At 40.6% G+C, this 23,939-nt stretch overlaps 3 protein-coding genes and 2 long non-coding RNA genes across 5 annotated transcripts in view; 2 read left to right on the plus strand and 3 right to left on the minus strand.

Annotated features, from left to right (window-relative positions):
- LOC101160313 (dihydropyridine-sensitive L-type skeletal muscle calcium channel subunit alpha-1-like) overlaps positions 1 to 23,939 on the minus strand; it is a 63,409-nt gene that overhangs the window by 31,968 nt on the left and 7,502 nt on the right. The gene's annotated exons all lie outside the window — the stretch shown is intronic.
- On the plus strand, positions 2,216 to 6,367 carry LOC105354121 (uncharacterized). Its single transcript, XM_011475285.4, has one exon. The coding sequence runs from the start codon at positions 3,050 to 3,052 to the stop codon at positions 5,312 to 5,314; it is 2,265 nt and encodes a 754-aa protein (XP_011473587.2). The 5' UTR covers positions 2,216 to 3,049; the 3' UTR covers positions 5,315 to 6,367.
- LOC144992190 (uncharacterized) lies at positions 10,734 to 11,509 on the minus strand. Its single transcript, XR_013656062.1, has 3 exons — positions 11,374 to 11,509; positions 11,161 to 11,294; positions 10,734 to 10,985 (listed from the first exon to the last, which is right to left on the minus strand). It is a non-coding gene; the product is annotated as an uncharacterized LOC144992190 (long non-coding RNA).
- LOC110015144 (uncharacterized) lies at positions 14,234 to 17,707 on the plus strand. The gene has a single exon (XM_020703373.3). It carries the CDS (start codon positions 14,383 to 14,385, stop codon positions 16,645 to 16,647), a length of 2,265 nt encoding a protein of 754 aa, XP_020559032.2. The 5' UTR covers positions 14,234 to 14,382; the 3' UTR covers positions 16,648 to 17,707.
- On the minus strand, positions 21,638 to 22,852 carry LOC144992189 (uncharacterized). Its single transcript, XR_013656061.1, has 3 exons — positions 22,717 to 22,852; positions 22,504 to 22,637; positions 21,638 to 22,328 (listed from the first exon to the last, which is right to left on the minus strand). It is a non-coding gene; the product is annotated as an uncharacterized LOC144992189 (long non-coding RNA).

The following is a 23,939-nucleotide window of genomic DNA, read 5'->3' on the forward strand; positions in this document are numbered from 1 at the left end:
TGTGGTCCGGGGAGGGGGCTGTCAGGTGTCCTGCTTTCAAGCCCGGTCATTGCCACGCCCCCAAGAGTCATATACCCCACTGTGATTGGTTGCTTTGTCAGCTCAGCGCACGACAATGAAAAAGTGTCATTCATACAAACTGGCGGGCTGCAGTAACATTAAACCTTCATATTAAGGCGGGGAACGCAAAATATCATCTTGGGGGCCGCAAATAGCCCGCGGGCCGCGAGTTTGAGACCCCTGCTGTACACTCTGGCACTGGTACACTAGCCGCAGGTCAGAAGAACGAATCAATAGTTCACTTGCTCATAGCTCAGACGCGCATATCAGGTTGTGATACTTGTCTCAGTTTCCTTCCCACAGATGTTAACGCGCACTCGATTATCTCTAGGCCCCTCCCCCTCCACGCATTTTAGCCACTTACAGTGGCTTTCCCTATTCTTCTCACACGCAGTGGCCGCCTCACAGACAGGTATCACGCGAGAGTGTACGTGCTCGCGTTTCATGAGTATGTGCGCGAGTGTGTGTGTCTGCCTGCGTCCGTGTGGACTTGCGTCTCATTGATTATTTCATTGATCATTGACGTGCCCCTTCCACGTTTAATGTATAAAAAATACGAAGGGTGGGGGAGGCAAATTTACTGGTCGCGCATGTGCGACTGGATGTAAAATTCAGTCGCACACTCTCAAATTTTGGTCGCAAAATGCGACCAATTGCTCGCAGTCTGGAGCCCTGACTCCTCCTGTTGGTGAAGGCCTCATGTAGGGGATGTGAGGGATTCCTCATGATGGCCCCTAACCTGCTCAGAGTTTTCTGTTCTGCCACCTCCTCCATAAGATCCAGCTTCAGTCCCACCACAGAGCTCGCCCTCTTGATGATCTTGTTGAGCCTGCAGATGTTCTTCTTGCTGGTATTGCACCAGCACTCAGCAGCATAGAGGAAAGCACTTTCCACCACTGTTTGATAAAACATGTGGAGCAATTTTGTGCAGATGCTAAAGGAGCGCAGCCTCCGGAAAAAGTACAGCCTGGACTGGGTCTTCTTGTAAAGCTGGTCCGTGTTGGTAGTCCAATCCAGCTTGTGGTCCACCACAACCCCAGGTACTTGTGAGTCTGTACCATCTCCAAACTTTTTCCCTCTATGTGCACGGGCTGAGGTGTTTGGGTTTTCCTTCTGAAATCCAGAACCATCTCCTTGGTCTTCTGGATGTTCAGCTGCAGCTGATTCTCCCCGCACCAGGCCACAAAATCTTCCACCAGCTGCCTGTACTCCCTCTCCTCTTCTCCTTTGATGTATGCCACAATAGCTGTATCGTCCGAGAACTTCTGCATGTGGCAGGCTGTGGTGCCCCTACACTGCAGCTGAGGTTACTGGAGACAGATCTGCCCATGTGGACATATTGATGCATCTTTTTGTTTATTTGCCAAACTACCTTCTTTTTTCAGCTTTGTATTCCCCAAATCAGGGCTTTCAAACTCATTTTGGTTCAGGGGCCACATTCAACCCATCTGATCTCATGTGGGCCGGTGTAGGTACCACAACCATTTTCGGCCTGAAATAACCATTTGGGGTCCTTTCGACTGAGGATGACGTCGTGATAGAATGTCCGTTGGTACAATGAAGTTTCAGATAGTGATTGATCTGGACAAATTACAATACTACCATGGAAGAAGATATTATGTGGTCCATTGTAAACAAACAGAGCTCCGACACAGAGCGAGATCATCTTCTAAACGTGCTTTTATCATTGTTATGATTATTAAGTGCATTTGTAGCCAAACGGACTGCCTTCCGGACCCTTCTCTGGACCGAACACTATAACAAACCATCTTCCCTGCCTGCGAACACGAAGCTACGAGACTCCTGTTGCTCTGATCAGAGACACGGTTCGCTTGTGTGGAGCAGCAGGTTCATTAAAAAAGCCACAGATCTGTTTACAAAGTGGGTTGTGGCAAAATCTCTTCATTAACATTACAAAGAATAATGTCAGACACAACTTCTGAGAGAAAATAATTTTATATTACAAAAGGAAATGTGAAATGAAAATATGTAGAGCCCGAGCAGATCTGGACGCTATGTAGTTTTTCCAAGTGGGGCTACCGAAGTGTGACATCATCCTCAGTCGAAAAGACCCTGAACGGTTATTGCATTACGGGAATAGTCATGGTACCTACACCGGACCAGTAACATAATAGCAAAATAAATCAGCTTTGTTTTTTTTTTGGTTTTTTACTCAGTTGAAAAAAATGCCTCAGCCAACATGGTAGACTAATCACTTATGATTCATTCATTCGTTCACAGAAGCCAATGAATCTCAAATAAAATCCTTTTCACTTTTAAACAAAATCGTTGGTTTGTTCAATTTTATGCAGGCTGAATATTTTACATCTGACACTGAAGCAGTCCCGATAGTAAACTCAAGAAGAGGCTACACAAAAAAAAAATGAAACACCTGCCTAAAATGTAAATATGCAAATCAATGAAAAATTGAACTAAATCAAACTTGAAACATTTGTGAACATAAGAAGAATTTGGAGTTAACCTCCATTTCTCTCCTGAAACTTCACCCGGCTGTCACTATCCGGATTCAGATCCATTCTAGGTTGATTGAGTTTGTATTTTGAAAATGTGTGCTTGCGTGTGCTTCTTTACCCTAAAAATAGATCTTTGTTAAAAAAAAAAAAAAAACTAACGAACCCCCCCCCTCAATAAAAAAAAACACTCCCCCATTTCAGAGCTGATTGCATCACTAAGCATCACACCACCAATGACGTAATTGATACATCAGTTTAAAAATGTTGATGTCGTATGATGTCATATGACTTCAAATGAAAACATTTCATGTCAAATGATGTCATATGATGTAACATAATCTGTCATGATGTAGTGTTAAAAGTTTATAAATAGGAGCAAAAACTTTAGATTGTGATCCATTGTTGCACGCAGGTTTGGTCTATCGCAAAGAACAGAGTTTAAGTTTAAGAAGTGCCTTCGTTTACAAAGAACATTTGCTGTCAAACTGTTGTTAGAAACCTCAATAAATCATACCATGGAAACATCAAGACGCCGTCCTGTCCGAAAAACCCAAAAGAATTTTCAACTCAGCAATTTGGAATTGGTTGTGGAGAATGAGTCCACTTTTGAATTTTGGTTTGATTCTACCAGTCCTAAAAAACTAGCCACTTTCATGGACTGGGATGACATTGACGAAGACAATGATTACTCTCCCCCTTCTGATGATGAGGAGGAATTTCCTGAGACTCCAGAAACTCCTCACTATGATTATTCTCCCCTTTATAAAAGTGAGGATGAAGAATTTCCCGAGACGCTAGAAACTCCAGAACCAAAAAGACAGCAGGATTGGGAAAACGCCAAGCCTAAAACCTGCCCGCAAAACCAAACTTTAGGGTTAAAACCCTTAAGTTTTGCTCCACCCGTCTCCTTTCGCCCAGCTGCATTCTTTCCTGTGAAGCGGGTGTCTGTCCCTGAAAAAACTCAGCCTAAAGAAATCAAACCTTTGGGAAAGGGAAAACAAAGCGCAACTGCTTTGGATGAGCCGACTTCAACCTCTGAGTCGACCTCAGTGGAGAACGCAGAAGAACTTCAAGTAGAGAACACTATGAAAAGTGAAGTAGAGCGTCTGAAGGAGCTTCTCCAGCAGAAAGATCAGAAGCTGGCGGACGCTGCACTGAAAGCTGATCACTTTAAAGAACAGATGAGCCACAAGACAGAACTTTTAGCAAAAGCTGAAACCTCTTTGAGCCACCTGACAGAAACACAAAAACAGCTGGCTAAAGAAAGAGAAGAAAACACCTCCCTCAAGCAAGAAATGGCTGAACTAAGAAAAGCTCATGAGGAGGATAAGGCCGCAACTGAAAAGAAAATTTTGGAATCGCTCTCCAATAATGAGAAGCCCATGGAACAGTTAAGAGAAACCATCACAGAGAAAGAGACCATCATGAGCAAATTTGAAAAGGTCTCCAGGACAAGGATTGTAAAACTACTAGGTCAGATTGACGACCTAAAAATGGAGCAACGGAAGAAAGATTACATGCTGGCGGAAGCTGCTGGGAAAGCTGAACACCTTGAAGAACAGAAGAACCAAGAAAGACAGCAATGGCAGGAAGAAAAGTCCTCTGTCTTACAAGAAATCACTCAGCTAAAGACAGCTCTGAAGGACAAGGAGACTGAGGTGACCAAATCTAAAAAAGTCTACAAGAAAAAGAATGTCCAACTACTCCGTCAGATGCACGACCTAAAAGTGCAGCATGAGCAGGAACAGTTGGACTTCACCAGCAAATTGGAAATGGAGAAAAAGCATCTTGTAAAGGACCATCAGCTGGCATTAACAAAAGTACAAAATCAGCTGGCTGAAGAAAGAGAACGCTGGCTGGGTGAATACGTCTCCCTCAAGCAAGAAATGTTTGAATTAAGAATAACTCATGAGGAGGAAAAGGCCGCAATAAAAAAATCGAATGCGGACTCAAGCGGTGAGATCTTCAAGCTACAATATCACATTGAGGACCTAAAACGGAGGCACGAGGAGAAATTTAAGATCATTATGGACAATTTTGAAAAGGAGAGAATGCATCTTAAAGAAGACCATAATATGAGGATGAATTCACAAATGGAGATGACGAATGAAGAAATACAAAGATGTGAGGACGAAAAAGACTCCCTGCTGAAAGAAATGGATAAATTGGAAAGAAATTGTGAGAAGCATAAGGCAGCATGTTACCGAGCTCAAAAGAAAATTTCGGAATTGCTTTCCACTGGCGAAATGGAAAAATTAAAAAGAACCATCAGAGAAAAAGATGCGATCACAGACATTTTGAAGAAAAAGCTGGAGAAAAGTGACCAACGGCTTGAGACAATAACGGAGGCCGCTTTCAGGATTGAAACCAACCTCAACAGGGAAATACAGCTGTTGAAAGAAAAGATTGAACAAGAGAGGATCAAAACCAATCAAGCCAAACTCAGCTTTGACCTGGAGGTAAAGGAGTCAACCAAGTTAAGAGCTGCTTTGGTCCAGAAAGAACTGGAAGGCCAGCAGCAGCTGGAAGAAGAAAGACAACAGCTGGAAGAAGAAAGACAACAGCTGGAAGAAGAAAAGTCCACCCTTTCACAACAAATCGCTCACCTAAAGAAAGTTGTCAAGAAGAAAAAGACCATCATCAGAAAAACTCAGGAGGATTTCCAGGTCCAAATTCATCAACTACAGCAGCAGGTGGATGAGCTGAAAGAGAAGACTCCAAAGAAAAGTGTTGGTCGGAGGTTCCTGAACCTGTTTAGAAGGTCTAGAAAAAAAGACTAAGTGGAACCCCGACCACAGTCCTGCACCCCCCCCCCCCCCCAACACAACAACCCTGGGGCGGCCGTGGTGCAGGGGGAGGGCGGTCGAACCCTAATCGTAAAATTGCAGGTTCAATTCCCGCCCTGAATGCCCTTGTGTCAAAGTGTCCTTGGGCAAGACACTGAACTCCACCTTGCCTCTGGTGGAAGGTTGGCACCAGTGTTCAGCAGTGGAGCTGCCACCAGTGTGTGAATGTGTGTGTGTGTATGTGTGTGTGAAAGGGTCAGTGACTGTAAAGCGCTTTGGGCCTTCGAAAAGGTACAAAAGCGCTTTATACGTATACGCCATTGACCTCACACACACCAAGCCCTCACACACACCAAGCCCCCACATGCCAAGCCACCCCCTCCCCCCACACCCACACATTTAGGCTTTAATTCTTTAACAGATTAGATGGAGTTATGACCGTCCAAGAACGGCCAAACTGTAGGAAAAGCTCCAGTGTTAAAGAGTTAAAAATTTATGTATTATTGTGTGGGTAAAAACTACTGTGGCTTTTTCTCTTTTTAATTCTAAATGTGTATCTTGTAAATGTGTATCTTCTCGTCTATTTTTTATTTTATTGTTTTAAAAGTAACTTCCCACGACACCCATTTTACGTCTTAGCTAGGTTTTCTTTAACTACTTCGGTTTTATTTTACTTTTTATCTGAGTTTTTTATTTTGTTTGATTATAAAAAAATATTTTATTTTAGTGACAGCACAGTTATATTTTTCTCGTAGGTTAGGCAATTGTGTTGTTCCCCCCCTGCCCCCCTTTTATTTTAAACAGGGTTTTCTCCAGGTGCTCTGGTTTTTCCCTCTGCCAAAAAAAAAACTCAACACACTAGTCCCCTTATATTTAGAATAAAGCAATAAATAAAATGGAATAAAATAAATAAATAGCAAATAAAAGCCTTTTTTAACTACAGGGTTTTCTCCAGGTGCTCTGGTTTCTCCCTCTGTCCAAAAAAAACCCAAATTCTAGTCCCGTAATACTTAGAATAAAAAAATAAATAAAATGAAATTAAAAAAATAGCAAAAGTATTATGTATCTTAAAAGTAAAATTAGAAAGTAATAAAACAAACCAAAAAAATTCCCCCTCCTTGAATTGCCACCTTATCGCGGTGGAGGGGTTTGCGTGCCCCAGAAAATCCCCATTTGATAGCCCCTGCCTGGGCCTATTGATGCCAGGGGATGGGCCAGACGAAGAGCAATTCACACAAAGAACAATGAAGTGAGACATTATCAAGGTTGAAGTTTACTCTGTCTAAAGAGTTCCCAAAGCCTTACTCTAAAACAGGAGTGGGCAATTCTGGTCCTCAAGGGCCACTGTCCTGCAGGCTTTAGAAATGTTTCAACACACCTGATTTTAATTAATAATCATCATCCCCACATCAACTAGGTCTGCATAACTCTGTTGATGGCAGTCGTGTTTGTCATGGTTGTGTTAAAACAAGGAAACACCAAAAACCTGCAGGGACACTGGCCCTTGAGGACTGGAATTGCCCACCCCTGCTCTAAAACAAAGCCCCAATGAGCCTCATTCACAGTTGTCCTTACAGGTGGAAACATTCTGTCTGCAGGTAAAAATGGGCAAATCTGTCAAATAAGTCCTGGCCTGAAACTGCAAACAGAACCCATAGTAAAAACACTTCCAAAGCAAACGGTCAGGAATGAGATTTGTCACTTTTGTCGATGGTTGCTTCACTTTGAAATTTTCTAAAGAAATGAGTCAGAGTTAGAACAGTTTTATCACTAAATGTGCCAAAGAAGTAAAACTCTTTGCTGTGCGTTTCCTAAACACATACGTGCGGTGGCCCAGAAGGGTCACAACACTACACAAAATAACATACTACAATTCGTCACAACACCAAACAATTAACTCACAACACGAAACAATAACTCACCACATAAGAACTCAAAACACAACACAATACCTCAAAACACAAGAACTCACAACACTAAACAATTAACTCACGACACGAATCCATAACTCACAACACAACACAATAATTCACAACACAACAAATCATCTTTTACTTGTTCTTTTTTTCTCAGTGTTTGTCTGGTCTTCCACCCATCCTCAACATTTTTTGTTTTTTGTGTGCCTCAGTAATATCATTTAATCCATAAGCTATGATCTTCAGGAAGCACTCTATGGAGAAGATGATGAGGAAGATGTACTCTAGGCTTTCCTGCAGGACAGAAGTTTGAATTAAAAAAGTTGCTTTTTCACAAAAATGTATAAATGATTTCTATGATTATTAGCAAAGTGTCACCACCAGACACTAGATTTTCTTTTTATCTTATTGACAGAATAGAATAGAACAGAATAGGTTTTTAATAATCCCTGAGGAAAGTTAAAAATGGCTATCTGCTCACACTCATAAAACACATACACATATTAAAAACAATAAAAATTATAAAAAAATAGATAGAGACTAAAAAGATTAATAGATAAAAAGATTAATAATTTAAAATTAGTGGGTAAGAAAATGAAATAAAAATAAATAAATAAAAACAAGAATTTGCTTCTAAGGTTCCCTGCCAGAGACTTGTATTGCCTGATGGCACGAGGAACAGAAGATTTCTTCAGTCTTTCTGTGGAGCAGCGCTGGGACAGCAGTCTGTTGCTGAATGTACTCCTCCTGTTGGTGAAGGTCTCATGTAGGGGATGTGAGGGATTCCTCATGGTGGCCCCTAACCTGCTCAGAGTTTTCTGTTCTGCCACCTCCTCCACAAGATCCAGCTTCAGTCCCACCACAAATCTCGCCCTCTTGATGATCTTGTTGAGCCTGCAGATGTTCTTCTTGCTGGTATTGCACCAGCACTCAGCAGCATAGAGGAAAGCACTTTCCACCACTGTTTGATAAAACATGTGGAGCAGTTTTGTGCAGATGTTAAAGGAGCGCAGCCTCCGGAAAAAGTACAGCCTGGACTGGGTCTTCTTGTAAAGCTGGTCCGTGTTGGTAGTCCAATCCAGCTTGTGGTCCACCACAACCCCAGCTACTTTTAAGTCTGTACCATCTCCAAACTTTTTCCCTCTATGTCCACGGGCTGAGGTGTTCAGGCTTTCCTTCTGAAATCCAGAACCATCTCCTTGGTCTTCTGGATGTTCAGCTGCAGCTGAGTCTCCCCGCACCAGGCCACAAAGTCCTCCACCAGCCGCCTGTACTCCCTCTCCTCTTCTCCTTTGATGTATGCCACAATAGCTGTATCGTCCGAGAACTTCTGCATGTGGCAGGCTGTGGTGCCCCTACACTGCAGCTGAGGGTACTGGAGACAGATCCGCCCATGAGGACATATTGATGCATCTTTTTGTTTATTTGCCAAACTACCTTCTTTTTTCAGCTTTGTATTCCCCAAATTAGGGCTTTCAAACTCATTTTGGTTCAGGGGCCACATTCAACCCATCTGATCTCATGTGGGCCGGTGTAGGTACCACAACCATTTTCGGCCTGAAATAACCGTTCGGGGTCCTTTCGACTGAGGATGACGTCAATCATGTGATAGAATGTATGAGGTGCCGTGTAGGACATTATTCAGAATTAGCATTCATAAACACATGTGAAATCTCTCACACACACTAGTGAAATGCTTGTATACATACAACTGAAAATGTATTCATTCACATACACATGTGAAATCTCTCACATACACATGTGAAATGCTCTGACACACACTACGGAAAATGCTCTCACACACACTACTGAAAATGCTCTCACACACACTACTGAAAATGGTCTCACACACACTACTGAAAATGCTCTCACACACACTACTGAAAATGTTCTCACATACACATGTCAAATGCTCTCACACACACTACTGAAAATGCTCTCACACACACTACTGAAAATGCTCTCACACACACTACTGAAAATGCTCTCACACACACTACTGAAAATGCTCTCACACACACTACTGAAAATGCTCTCACATACACATGTGAAAATGCTCTCACATACACATGTGAAAATCCTCTCACATACACATGTGAAAATGCTCTCACACACACTATCCAAAATGCTCTCACATACACATGTGAAAATTTCAATAGAAACGGAAGGCATTTCAGTAGAAACAACGTTTTTTTTTTTACTTTATTGTTAGAAACGAAGTTGGTCGACTGAATGCATTTCAGTGGAAATGAACCTGTGTCCGAATTCCTGCCCTGATCCCTAACTACTAAAACCCTATATAGTGCAGAACTATATATAGTTCTCTGAATTTAAAAGCAATTCAGACACCCGTGCTCAGTACTTTTTTCTTTTGGGTGTTGTTCATAACGCGCTTGACACGGAAACAAAGTGGCGCATTACCGCCACCACCTGGTCTGGAGGCGAACTACTCCTATTTAACGCGGAGAATGACACTTATTTGTCAGAGTAAAAACATAATAAATATGAACATTTTACAAAGACTATTTATGAATCTGCTGTGTTCTGATCATGGAAAACTTGACTGATTTATAAATAATTAAATTACAAACACTTTGGTGTTGATTTAATGTATTTGTTCATAAATAAACCCCCAAGTTATTTTTTCATGCCAATATTTATTTTGTTTTTGTGCCGCTGAACGATTAACGGGCTCTTGCAAGAAGGCATTTTTTTCTGTAGTTTTCTTACACCTTACTGAAAATGGCTTTGAAAATGAATCTGTCCGTGTTCCTGGCAATAATTCAACCGTTTTTCGTGAGATCAAACTGAAAACGAGCAGATATGCAGCATCACAGGACGGCAAGGACAAGCAGACATCTCAGAAGATTTCCTCTGGATGCCCTGACCAGACAGAATAACTTGTGAGTTAAACTTAAAGCTTTTTTTTTAGTTAAACCTAAACTTTAACTTAAACTTTGTTACTAATCATGCTCAAGGTTACACAGTCTGCTGGGTAAGAGTTTAACATTCTTTTTCAAGTGAGTTGTGTAGTCCAATTACATGAAACACTTGTGAGTTCAAAGTTTAGAATTTTTTATTCAGAGTCAAACCATATCACTTGTTTTAAACAAAAACAAAACAAAAACTTTCATTTTTAAAAGTTTAAATGAAAATCCAAAAACCCAGCCAAATAAAAACCACGAGATTTTCCAGAATTAATAAATACTTCATAATCTAAAATGTAAGACATCAAAATAAATAGAAACATTAAAAAAATGTGATTTAATTTCCTCAATGAAATAATTAATGTTGCATTTTCCAGGGTCTTCCACGTCTCTACTGCTTTACCAACACAAAGGTGTCTGTCCTGGCCCTTTACGCTGACGGTCAGTCCGACAAAAGACTGGATTTTCGGTTGACCCGCAGGACCATCGAGCATCTGGGTCGATGGTCTTGAAGCATCAGCTTCGGGTTCCTCACACTCTGGGGGGTCACAGGAGACTGACGTCCTGGTGTTTCTTTTCTGGCTGGCGTGTGGCACATCTTACAGTGTGGTAGCCAGAGTCTTTGACATGACACGGTCCACCGTGAGCGATGTTGTCCACAGGACGGCAGACCGCATCCTCCAGCTGATGAGCAGGGTCACCCAGCTTCCCAGTGGGAATGAACTACCATAAGTCGCCTCTGGATTTTAGCAGCTCGCTTGGTCTTTCTCCTTCCAAAGGGTCACAAGGAGCATTGATGGCTGCCACATAAGAATAAAGGCCCTAAAAGAAAATGCAGCTTGTTATTTTAACAGGAAGCTTTTTTATTCCATTAAAATGCATGCTGTATGTGACTCTAATGCCAAATTTATAGATATTTTTGTTGGGAATCCAGGATCAATCCATGATTCACGGGTTCTACGTAAAAGCCCAATTTATGTAAATCAAACAAACCCACCTGAAGGATCCTTTTGGGTGATGGTGGGTATCCCTGCATTGCACATCCCATCATGCTGCTGACACCCTACAGGGAACCCATGAGGAATGAATGCCATTGAGGCAGTTACAACCAGAACCACTCCAGAACACGCTCTGTTGTGAAGAGAGCATTTGGCATGATAAAGATGAGGAGGAGAGCAATATTTCTGGGGGCACTGGAAGTAAAACCAACCTTTGCAATGAAAATCATTGCCTGCAGTTTAATTCTGCACATTCTGTGCATCAGCAAAGGCGACTGCTTAGCCACAGATGTTGAGCCACAGCAGGACAACACCAGGAACATGCAGGACGAGCAGAGTCACGTCTGTCTGCAAGGACAAATCTTTGCTTTCCTTTCAGCTCCAACTGTGACACACATGACTCTAGAAGACCAGGATTATTGTTAACATGTATAAAAATAAATATTAACATATAAAACGAAATTCTAAATATGTACATCTGATATTTATATGAAAATCCTTTTAAGATTGTTAAAAATAACTCAGATTTAAATAATACATGTAAATTATTCATTTTTGTTCATACATTTATTAAACAAATTGGAAAAACAATGGCTGCATTACATTTTAGAACAATAATTTCAACTCAAGTAAACTTAACAGACACTCCTGTCGCTGTTCCTCCCTTCTAGCCCTTTCCTCCTCTCTCTTCTGGGTCTTTAACATAAACCTTTAACCCAGTACGACAACGATTAACCGTTTATTAAAATGAAGTCAAATCTGATCATATGTCTCTACCCATCTGGCACGAGCTAGCTTGAAAACAAACAGGCTATCTTTCTCTATCCGCAAATGGATCGGATTTTCCTCATCCTCGTCTGTCCCTACATATATGAACACATTTAAAACATGTGTTAATAACTTGTGACTACGGTTAGAAGTCACTGCTTTTTGATGTAATATCTAGCGTTTGTTTTTAGCCTTCGGCGCTAATTCGCGTTAGCGTTAGCTTTAGCATTACTGATATTGATGAGCTTCAAAACAATCTAGGTTGTTGATTGATGAATATAACATATTAAACACATCATCTTAAGTATTTACAAATATATTTTACAACAGATACTGGATATTTTTTAATATACTTACACGTTTCGGTGGTTTTCCTTGCGCAACCGGCTGCCATTTTCGAATGATTCAGACGAATGATTATCTCGCGATAATCAGCCAACTTCCGTTTCTACTGAAATGCCTTCCGTTTCTGTCGAAAATTTCAGTAGTGTATGTGAGAGCATTTTGGATAGTGTATGTGAGAGCATTTTCACATGTGTATGTGAGAGGATTTTCACATGTGTATGTGAGAGGATTTTCACATGTGTATGTGAGAGCATTTTCACATGTGTATGTGAGAGCATTTTCAGTAGTGTGTGTGAGAGCATTTTCAGTAGTGTGTGTGAGAGCATTTTCAGTAGTGTATGTGAGAGGATTTTCACATGTGTATGTGAGAGCATTTTCACATGTGTATGTGAGAGCATTTTCAGTAGTGTGTGTGAGAGCATTTTCAGTAGTGTATGTGAGAAGATTTTCAGTAGTGTATGTGAGAGGATTTTCACATGTGTATGTGAGAGCATTTTCACATGTGTATGTGAGAGCATTTTCAGTAGTGTGTGTAAGAGCATTTTCACATGTGTATGTGAGAGCATTTTCACATGTGTATGTGAGAGCATTTTCAGTAGTGTGTGTAAGAGCATTTTCACATGTGTATGTGAGAGCATTTTCACATGTGTATGTGAGAAATTTCACATGTGTATGTGAGAGATTTCACATGTGTATGTGAGAGATTTCACATGTGTATGTGAATGAATACATTTTCAGTTGTATGTATACAAGCATTTCACTAGTGTGTGTGAGAGATTTCATATGTGTTTGTGAATGCTAATTCTGAATTATGTCCTACACGGCACCTCATAAGAATGTCCGTTGGTACAATGAAGTTTCAGATAGTGATTGATCTGGACAAATTACAATACTACCATGGAAGAATATATTATATGTTGCTCTGATCAGAGACACGGTTCGCTTGTGTGGAGCAGCAGGTTCATTAAAAAAGCCACAGATCTGTTTACAAAGTGGGTTGTGGCAAAATCTCTTCATTAACATTACAAAGAATAATGTCAGACACAACTTCTGAGAGAAAATAACTTTATATTACAAAAGGAAATGTGAAATGAAAATATGTAGAGCCCGAGCAGATCTGGACGCTATGTAGTTTGTCCAAGTGGGGCTACCGAAGTCTGACATCATCCTCAGTCGAAAAGACCCTGAACAGTTATTGCATTACGGGAATAGTCATGGTACCTACACCGGACCAGTAACATAATAGCAAAATAAATCAGCTTTGTTTTTTTTTTGGTCTGTTACTCAGTTGAAAAAAATGCCTCAGCCAACATGGTAGACTAATCACTTATGATTCATTCATTCGTTCACAGAGGCCAATGAATCTCAAATACAATGCATTTCACTTTTAAACAAAATCGTTGGTTTGTTCAATTTTATGCAGGCTGAATATTTTACATCTGACACTGAAGCAGTCCCGATAGTAAACTCAAGAAGAGGCTACACAAAAAAAAAATGAAACACCTGCCTAAAATATAAATATGCAAATCAATGAAAAATTGAACTAAATCAAACTTGAAACATTTGTGAACATAAGAAGAATTTGGAGTTAACCTCCATTTCGCTCCTGAAACTTCCCCCAGCCGTCACTATCCGGATTCAGATCCATTTTAGGTTGATTGATTGTGTATTTTGAAAAGGTGTGCTTGCGTGTGGTACTTTACCCTAAAAATAGATCTTTGTTAAAAAAAAAAAAAAAAAAAAAAACTAACGAACCCCCCCCCCCCTCCAATAAAAAACACTCCCCCATTTCAGAGCTGATTGCATCACTAAGCATCACACCACCAATGACGTAATTGATACATCAGTTTAAAAATGTTGATGTCGTATGATGTCATATGACTTCAAATGAAAACATTTCATGTCAAATGATGTCATATGATGTAACATAATCTGTCATGATGTAGTGTTAAAAGTTTATAAATAGGAGCAAAAACTTTAGATTGTGATCCATTGTTGCACGCAGGTTTGGTCTATCGCAAAGAACAGAGTTTAAGTTTAAGAAGTGCCTTCGTTTACAAAGAACATTTGCTGTCAAACTGTTGTTAGAAACCTCAATAAATCATACCATGGAAACATCAAGACGCCGTCCTGTCCGAAAAACCCAAAAGAATTTTCAACTCAGCAATTTGGAATTGGTTGTGGAGAATGAGTCCACTTTTGAATTTTGGTTTGATTCTACCAGTCCTAAAAAACTAGCCACTTTCATGGACTGGGATGACATTGACGAAGACAATGATTACTCTCCCCCTTCTGATGATGAGGAGGAATTTCCTGAGACTCCAGAAACTCCTCACTATGATTATTCTCCCCTTTATAAAAGTGAGGATGAAGAATTTCCCGAGACGCTAGAAACTCCAGAACCAAAAAGACAGCAGGATTGGGAAAACGCCAAGCCTAAAACCTGCCCGCAAAACCAAACTTTAGGGTTAAAACCCTTAAGTTTTGCTCCACCCGTCTCCTTTCGCCCAGCTGCATTCTTTCCTGTGAAGCGGGTGTCTGTCCCTGAAAAAACTCAGCCTAAAGAAATCAAACCTTTGGGAAAGGGAAAACAAAGCGCAACTGCTTTGGATGAGCCGACTTCAACCTCTGAGTCGACCTCAGTGGAGAACGCAGAAGAACTTCAAGTAGAGAACACTATGAAAAGTGAAGTAGAGCGTCTGAAGGAGCTTCTCCAGCAGAAAGATCAGAAGCTGGCGGACGCTGCACTGAAAGCTGATCACTTTAAAGAACAGATGAGCCACAAGACAGAACTTTTAGCAAAAGCTGAAACCTCTTTGAGCCACCTGACAGAAACACAAAAACAGCTGGCTAAAGAAAGAGAAGAAAACACCTCCCTCAAGCAAGAAATGGCTGAACTAAGAAAAGCTCATGAGGAGGATAAGGCCGCAACTGAAAAGAAAATTTTGGAATCGCTCTCCAATAATGAGAAGCCCATGGAACAGTTAAGAGAAACCATCACAGAGAAAGAGACCATCATGAGCAAATTTGAAAAGGTCTCCAGGACAAGGATTGTAAAACTACTAGGTCAGATTGACGACCTAAAAATGGAGCAACGGAAGAAAGATTACATGCTGGCGGAAGCTGCTGGGAAAGCTGAACACCTTGAAGAACAGAAGAACCAAGAAAGACAGCAATGGCAGGAAGAAAAGTCCTCTGTCTTACAAGAAATCACTCAGCTAAAGACAGCTCTGAAGGACAAGGAGACTGAGGTGACCAAATCTAAAAAAGTCTCCAAGAAAAAGAATGTCCAACTACTCCGTCAGATGCACGACCTAAAAGTGCAGCATGAGCAGGAACAGTTGGACTTCACCAGTAAATTGGAAATGGAGAAAAAGCATCTTCTAAAGGACCATCAGCTGGCATTAACAAAAGTACAAAATCAGCTGGCTGAAGAAAGAGAACGCTGGCTGGGTGAATACGTCTCCCTCAAGCAAGAAATGTTTGAATTAAGAATAGCTCATGAGGAGGAAAAGGCCGCAATAAAAAAATCGAATGCGGACTCAAGCGGTGAGATCTTCAAGCTACAATATCACATTGAGGACCTAAAACGGAGGCACGAGGAGAAATTTAAGATCATTATGGACAATTTTGAAAAGGAGAGAATGCATCTTAAAGAAGACCATAATATGAGGATGAATTCACAAATGGAGATGACGAATGAAGAAATACAAAGATGTGAGGACGAAAAAGACTCCCTGCTGAAAGAAATGGATAAATTGGAAAGAAATTGTGAGAAGCATAAGGCAGCATGTTACCGAGCTCAAAAGAAAATTTCGGAATTGCTTTCCACTGGCGAAATGGAAAAATTAAAAAGAACCATCAGAGAAAAAGATGCGATCACAGACATTTTGAAGAAAAAGCTGGAGAAAAGTGACCAACGGCTTGAGACAATAACGGAGGCCGCTTTCAGGATTGAAACCAACCTCAACAGGGAAATACAGCTGTTGAAAGAAAAGATTGAACAAGAGAGGATCAAAACCAATCAAGCCAAACTCAGCTTTGACCTGGAGGTAAAGGAGTCAACCAAGTTAAGAGCTGCTTTGGTCCAGAAAAAACTGGAAGGCCAGCAGCAGCTGGAAGAAGAAAGACAACAGCTGGAAGAAGAAAGACAACAGCTGGAAGAAGAAAAGTCCACCCTTTCACAACAAATCGCTCACCTAAAGAAAGTTGTCAAGAAGAAAAAGACCATCATCAGAAAAACTCAGGAGGATTTCCAGGTCCAAATTCATCAACTACAGCAGCAGGTGGATGAGCTGAAAGAGAAGACTCCAAAGAAAAGTGTTGGTCGGAGGTTCCTGAACCTGTTTAGAAGGTCTAGAAAAAAAGACTAAGTGGAACCCCGACCACAGTCCTGCACCCCCCCCCCCCCCCCCCCCTAACACAACAACCCTGGGGCGGCCGTGGTGCAGGGGGAGGGCGGTCGAACCCTGATCGTAAAATTGCAGGTTCAATTCCCGCCCTGAATGCCCTTGTGTCAAAGTGTCCTTGGGCAAGACACTGAACTCCACCTTGCCTCTGGTGGAAGGTTGGCACCAGTGTTCGGCAGTGGAGCTGCCACCAGTGTGTGAATGTGTGTGTGTGTATGTGTGTGTGAAAGGGTCAGTGACTGTAAAGCGCTTTGGGCCTTCGAAAAGGTACAAAAGCGCTTTATACGTATACGCCATTGACCTCACACACACCAAGCCCTCACACACACCAAGCCCCCACATGCCAAGCCACCCCCTCCCCCCACACCCACACATTTAGGCTTTAATTCTTTAACAGATTAGATGGAGTTATGACCGTCCAAGAACGGCCAAACTGTAGGAAAAGCTCCAGTGTTAAAGAGTTAAAAATTTATGTATTATTGTGTGGGTAAAAACTACTGTGGCTTTTTCTCTTTTTAATTCTAAATGTGTATCTTGTAAATGTGTATCTTCTCGTCTATTTTTTATTTTATTGTTTTAAAAGTAACTTCCCACGACACCCATTTTACGTCTTAGCTAGGTTTTTCTTTAACTACTTCGGTTTTATTTTACTTTTTATCTGAGTTTTTTATTTTGTTTGATTATAAAAAAATATTTTATTTTAGTGACAGCACAGTTATATTTTTCTCGTAGGTTAGGCAATTGTGTTGTTCCCCCCCTGCCCCCCTTTTATTTTAAACAGGGTTTTCTCCAGGTGCTCTGGTTTTTCCCTCTGCCAAAAAAAAAACTCAACACACTAGTCCCCTTATATTTAGAATAAAGCAATAAATAAAATGGAATAAAATAAATAAATAGCAAATAAAAGCCTTTTTTAACTACAGGGTTTTCTCCAGGTGCTCTGGTTTCTCCCTCTGTCCAAAAAAAACCCAAATTCTAGTCCCGTAATACTTAGAATAAAAAAATAAATAAAATGAAATTAAAAAAATAGCAAAAGTACTATGTATCTTAAAAGTAAATTTAGAAAGTAATAAAACAAACCAAAAAAATTCCCCCTCCTTGAATTGCCACCTTATCGCGGTGGAGGGGTTTGCGTGCCCCAGAAAATCCCCATTTGATAGCCCCTGCCTGGGCCTATTGATGCCAGGGGATGGGCCAGACGAAGAGCAATTCACACAAAGAAAGAACAATGAAGTGAGACATTATCAAAGTTGAAGTTTACTCTGTCTAAAGAGTTCCCAAAGCCTTACTCTAAACCAGGGGTGGGCAATTCTGGTTCTCAAGGGCTGCTGTCTTGCAGGTTTTAGAAATGTTTCAACATACCTGATTTTAATTAATATTCATCATCCCCACATCAACTAGGTCTGCATAACTCTGTTGATGACAGTCGTGTTTGTCATGGTTGTGTTAAAGCAAGGAAACACCAAAAACCTGCAGGGACACTGGCCCTTGAGGACTGGAATTGCCCACCCCTGCTCTAAAACAAAGCCCCAATGAGCCTCAGTCACAGTTGTCCTTACAGGTGGAAACATTCTGTCTGCAGGTAAAAATGGGCAAATCTGTCAAATAAGTCCTGGCCTGAAACTGCAAACAGAACCCATAGTAAAAATACTTCCAAAGCAAACGGTCAGGAATGAGATTTGTCACTTTTGTCGATGGTTGCTTCACTTTGAAATTTTCTAAAGAAATGAGTCAGAGTTAGAACAGTTTCATCACTAAATGTGCCAAAGAAGTAAAACTCTTTGCTGTGCGTTTCCTAAACACATACGTGCGGTGGCCCAGAAGGGTCACAACACTACACAAAATAACATACTACAATTCGTCACAACACCAAACAATTAACTCACAACACGAAACAATAACTCACCACATAAGAACTCAAAACACAACACAATACCTCAAAACACAAGAACTCACAACACTAAACAATTAACTCACGACACGAATCCATAACTCACAACACAACACAATAATTCACAACACAACAAATCATCTTTTACTTCTTCTTTTTTTCTCAGTGTTTGTCTGGTCTTCCACCCATCCTCAACATTTTTTGTTTTTTGTGTGCCTCAGTAATATCATTTAATCCATAAGCTATGATCTTCAGGAAGCACTCTATGGAGAAGATGATGAGGAAGATGTACTCTAGGCTTTCCTGCAGGACAGAAGTTTGAATTAAAAAGTTGCTTTTTCACAAAAATGTATAAATGATTTCTATGATTATTAGCAAAGTGTCACCACCAGACACTAGATTTTCTTTTTATCTTATTGACAGAATAGAATAGAATAGAATAGGTTTTTAATAATCCCTGAGGAAAGTTAAAAATGGCTATCTGCTCACACTCATAAAACACATACACATATTAAAAACAATAAAAATTATAAAAAAATAGATAGAGACTAAAAAGATTAATAGATAAAAAGATTAATAATTTAAAATTAGTGGGTAAGAAAATGAAATAAAAATAAATAAATAAAAACAAGAATTTGCTTCTAAGGTTCCCTGCCAGAGACTTGTATTGCCTGATGGCACGAGGAACAAAAGATTTCTTCAGTCTTTCTGTGGAGCAGCGCTGGGACAGCAGTCTGTTGCTGAATGTACTCCTCCTGTTGGTGAAGGTCTCATGTAGGGGATGTGAGGGATTCCTCATGGTGGCCCCTAACCTGCTCAGAGTTTTCTGTTCTGCCACCTCCTCCACAAGATCCAGCTTCAGTCCCACCACAAATCTCGCCCTCTTGATGATCTTGTTGAGCCTGCAGATGTTCTTCTTGCTGGTATTGCACCAGCACGCAGCAGCATAGAGGAGAACACTTTCCACCACTGTTTGATAAAACATGTGGAGCAGTTTTGTGCAGATGTTAAAGGAGCGCAGCCTCCGGAAAAAGTACAGCCTGGACTGGGTCTTCTTGTAAAGCTGGTCCGTGTTGGTAGTCCAGTCCAGCTTGTGGTCCACCACAACCCCAGCTACTTTTAAGTCTGTACCATCTCCAAACTTTTTCCCTCTATGTCCACGGGCTGAGGTGTTCAGGCTTTCCTTCTGAAATCCAGAACCATCTCCTTGGTCTTCTGGATGTTCAGCTGCAGCTGAGTCTCCCCGCACCAGGCCACAAAGTCCTCCACCAGCCGCCTGTACTCCCTCTCCTCTTCTCCTTTGATGTATGCCACAATAGCTGTATCGTCCGAGAACTTCTGCATGTGGCAGGCTGTGGTGCCCCTACACTGCAGCTGAGGGTACTGGAGACAGATCCGCCCATGAGGACATATCGATGCATCTTTTTGTTTATTTGCCAAACTACCTTCTTTTTTCAGCTTTGTATTCCCCAAATTAGGGCTTTCAAACTCATTTTGGTTCAGGGGCCACATTCAAACCATCTGATCTCATGTGGGCCGGTGTAGGTACCACAACCATTTTCGGCCTGAAATAACCGTTCGGGGTCCTTTCGACTGAGGATGACGTCAATCATGTGATAGAATGTATGAGGTGCCGTGTAGGACATTATTCAGAATTAGCATTCATAAACACATGTGAAATCTCTCACACACACTAGTGAAATGCTTGTATACATACAACTGAAAATGTATTCATTCACATACACATGTGAAATCTCTCACATACACATGTGAAATGCTCTGACACACACTACGGAAAATGCTCTCACACACACTACTGAAAATGCTCTCACACACACTACTGAAAATGGTCTCACACACACTACTGAAAATGCTCTCACACACACTACTGAAAATGTTCTCACATACACATGTCAAATGCTCTCACACACACTACTGAAAATGCTCTCACACACACTACTGAAAATGCTCTCACACACACTACTGAAAATGCTCTCACACACACTACTGAAAATGTTCTCACACACACTACTGAAAATGCTCTCACATACACATGTGAAAATGCTCTCACATACACATGTGAAAATCCTCTCACATACACATGTGAAAATGCTCTCACACACACTATCCAAAATGCTCTCACATACACATGTGAAAATTTCAATAGAAACGGAAGGCATTTCAGTAGAAACAACGTTTTTTTTTTTACTTTATTGTTAGAAACGAAGTTGGTCGACTGAATGCATTTCAGTGGAAATGAACCTGTGTCCGAATTCCTGCCCTGATCCCTAACTACTAAAACCCTATATAGTGCAGAACTATATATAGTTCTCTGAATTTAAAAGCAATTCAGACACCCGTGCTCAGTACTTTTTTCTTTTGGGTGTTGTTCATAACGCGCTTGACACGGAAACAAAGTGGCGCATTACCGCCACCACCTGGTCTGGAGGCGAACTACTCCTATTTAACGCGGAGAATGACACTTATTTGTCAGAGTAAAAACATAATAAATATGAACATTTTACAAAGACTATTTATGAATCTGCTGTGTTCTGATCATGGAAAACGTGACTGATTTATAAATAATTAAATTACAAACACTTTGGTGTTGATTTAATGTATTTGTTCATAAATAAACCCCCAAGTTATTTTTTCATGCCAATATTTATTTTGTTTTTGTGCCGCTGAACGATTAACGGGCTCTTGCAAGGAGGCATTTTTTTCTGTAGTTTTCTTACACCTTACTGAAAATGGCTTTGAAAATGAATCTGTCCGTGTTCCTGGCAATAATTCAACCGTTTTTCGTGAGATCAAACTGAAAACGAGCAGATATGCAGCATCACAGGACGGCAAGGACAAGCAGACATCTCAGAAGATTTCCTCTGGATGCCCTGACCAGACAGAATAACTTGTGAGTTAAACTTAAAGCTTTTTTTTTAGTTAAACTTAAACTTTAACTTAAACTTTGTTACTAATCATGCTCAAGGTTACACAGTCTGCTGGGTAAGAGTTTAACATTCTTTTTCAAGTGAGTTGTGTAGTCCAATTACATGAAACACTTGTGAGTTCAAAGTTTAGAATTTTTTATTCAGAGTCAAACCATATCACTTGTTTTAAACAAAAACAAAACAAAAACTTTCATTTTTAAAAGTTTAAATGAAAATCCAAAAACCCAGCCAAATAAAAACCACGAGATTTTCCAGAATTAATAAATACTTCATAATCTAAAATGTAAGACATCAAAATAAATAGAAACATTAAAAAAATGTGATTTAATTTCCTCAATGAAATAATTAATGTTGCATTTTCCAGGGTCTTCCACGTCTCTACTGCTTTACCAACACAAAGGTGTCTGTCCTGGCCCTTTACGCTGACGGTCAGTCCGACACAAGACTGGATTTTCGGTTGACCCGCAGGACCATCGAGCATCTGGGTCGATGGTCTTGAAGCATCAGCTTCGGGTTCCTCACACTCTGGGGGGTCACAGGAGACTGACGTCCTGGTGTTTCTTTTCTGGCTGGCGTGTGGCACATCTTACAGTGTGGTAGCCAGAGTCTTTGACATGACACGGTCCACCGTGAGCGATGTTGTCCACAGGACGGCAGACCGCATCCTCCAGCTGATGAGCAGGGTCACCCAGCTTCCCAGTGGGAATGAACTACCATAAGTCGCCTCTGGATTTTAGCAGCTCGCTTGGTCTTTCTCCTTCCAAAGGGTCACAAGGAGCATTGATGGCTGCCACATAAGAATAAAGGCCCTAAAAGAAAATGCAGCTTGTTATTTTAACAGGAAGCTTTTTTATTCCATTAAAATGCATGCTGTATGTGACTCTAATGCCAAATTTATAGATATTTTTGTTGGGAATCCAGGATCAATCCATGATTCACGGGTTCTACGTAAAAGCCCAATTTATGTAAATCAAACAAACCCACCTGAAGGATCCTTTTGGGTGATGGTGGGTATCCCTGCATTGCACATCCCATCATGCTGCTGACACCCTACAGGGAACCCATGAGGAATGAATGCCATTGAGGCAGTTACAACCAGAACCACTCCAGAACACGCTCTGTTGTGAAGAGAGCATTTGGCATGATAAAGATGAGGAGGAGAGCAATATTTCTGGGGGCACTGGAAGTAAAACCAACCTTTGCAATGAAAATCATTGCCTGCAGTTTAATTCTGCACATTCTGTGCATCAGCAAAGGCGACTGCTTAGCCACAGATGTTGAGCCACAGCAGGACAACACCAGGAACATGCAGGACGAGCAGAGTCACGTCTGTCTGCAAGGACAAATCTTTGCTTTCCTTTCAGCTCCAACTGTGACACACATGACTCTAGAAGACCAGGATTATTGTTAACATGTATAAAAATAAATATTAACATATAAAACGAAATTCTAAATATGTACATCTGATATTTATATGAAAATCCTTTTAAGATTGTTAAAAATAACTCAGATTTAAATAATACATGTAAATTATTCATTTTTGTTCATACATTTATTAAACAAATTGGAAAAACAATGGCTGCATTACATTTTAGAACAATAATTTCAACTCAAGTAAACTTAACAGACTCTCCTGTCGCTGTTCCTCCCTTCTAGCCCTTTCCTCCTCTCTCTTCTGGGTCTTTAACATAAACCTTTAACCCAGTACGACAACGATTAACCGTTTATTAAAATGAAGTCAAATCTGATCATATGTCTCTACCCATCTGGCACGAGCTAGCTTGAAAACAAACAGGCTATCTTTCTCTATCCGCAAATGGATCGGATTTTCCTCATCCTCGTCTGTCCCTACATATATGAACACATTTAAAACATGTGTTAATAACTTGTGACTACGGTTAGAAGTCACTGCTTTTTGATGTAATATCTAGCGTTTGTTTTTAGCCTTCGGCGCTAATTCGCGTTAGCGTTAGCTTTAGCATTACTGATATTGATGAGCTTCAAAACAATCTAGGTTGTTGATTGATGAATATAACATATTAAACACATCATCTTAAGTATTTACAAATATATTTTACAACAGATACTGGATATTTTTTAATATACTTACACGTTTCGGTGGTTTTCCTTGCGCAACCGGCTGCCATTTTCGAATGATTCAGACGAATGATTATCTCGCGATAATCAGCCAACTTCCGTTTCTACTGAAATGCCTTCCGTTTCTGTCGAAAATTTCAGTAGTGTATGTGAGAGCATTTTGGATAGTGTATGTGAGAGCATTTTCACATGTGTATGTGAGAGGATTTTCACATGTGTATGTGAGAGGATTTTCACATGTGTATGTGAGAGCATTTTCACATGTGTATGTGAGAGCATTTTCAGTAGTGTGTGTGAGAGCATTTTCAGTAGTGTGTGTGAGA

Source organism: Oryzias latipes, chromosome 5 (assembly GCF_053564925.1).
Source record: "Oryzias latipes strain Hd-rR chromosome 5, Olatipes_Hd-rR_3.1".
In the NCBI taxonomy this organism is placed as follows: Eukaryota; Metazoa; Chordata; class Actinopteri; order Beloniformes; family Adrianichthyidae; genus Oryzias; species Oryzias latipes.

What these genes read in the sequence shown, in the direction of transcription:
- LOC105354121 (XM_011475285.4), top strand. Translation starts at nt 3,050, where the DNA reads ATGGAAACATCAAGACGCCGTCCTGTCCGAAAAACCCAAAAGAATTTT.
- LOC110015144 (XM_020703373.3), top strand. Translation starts at nt 14,383, where the DNA reads ATGGAAACATCAAGACGCCGTCCTGTCCGAAAAACCCAAAAGAATTTT.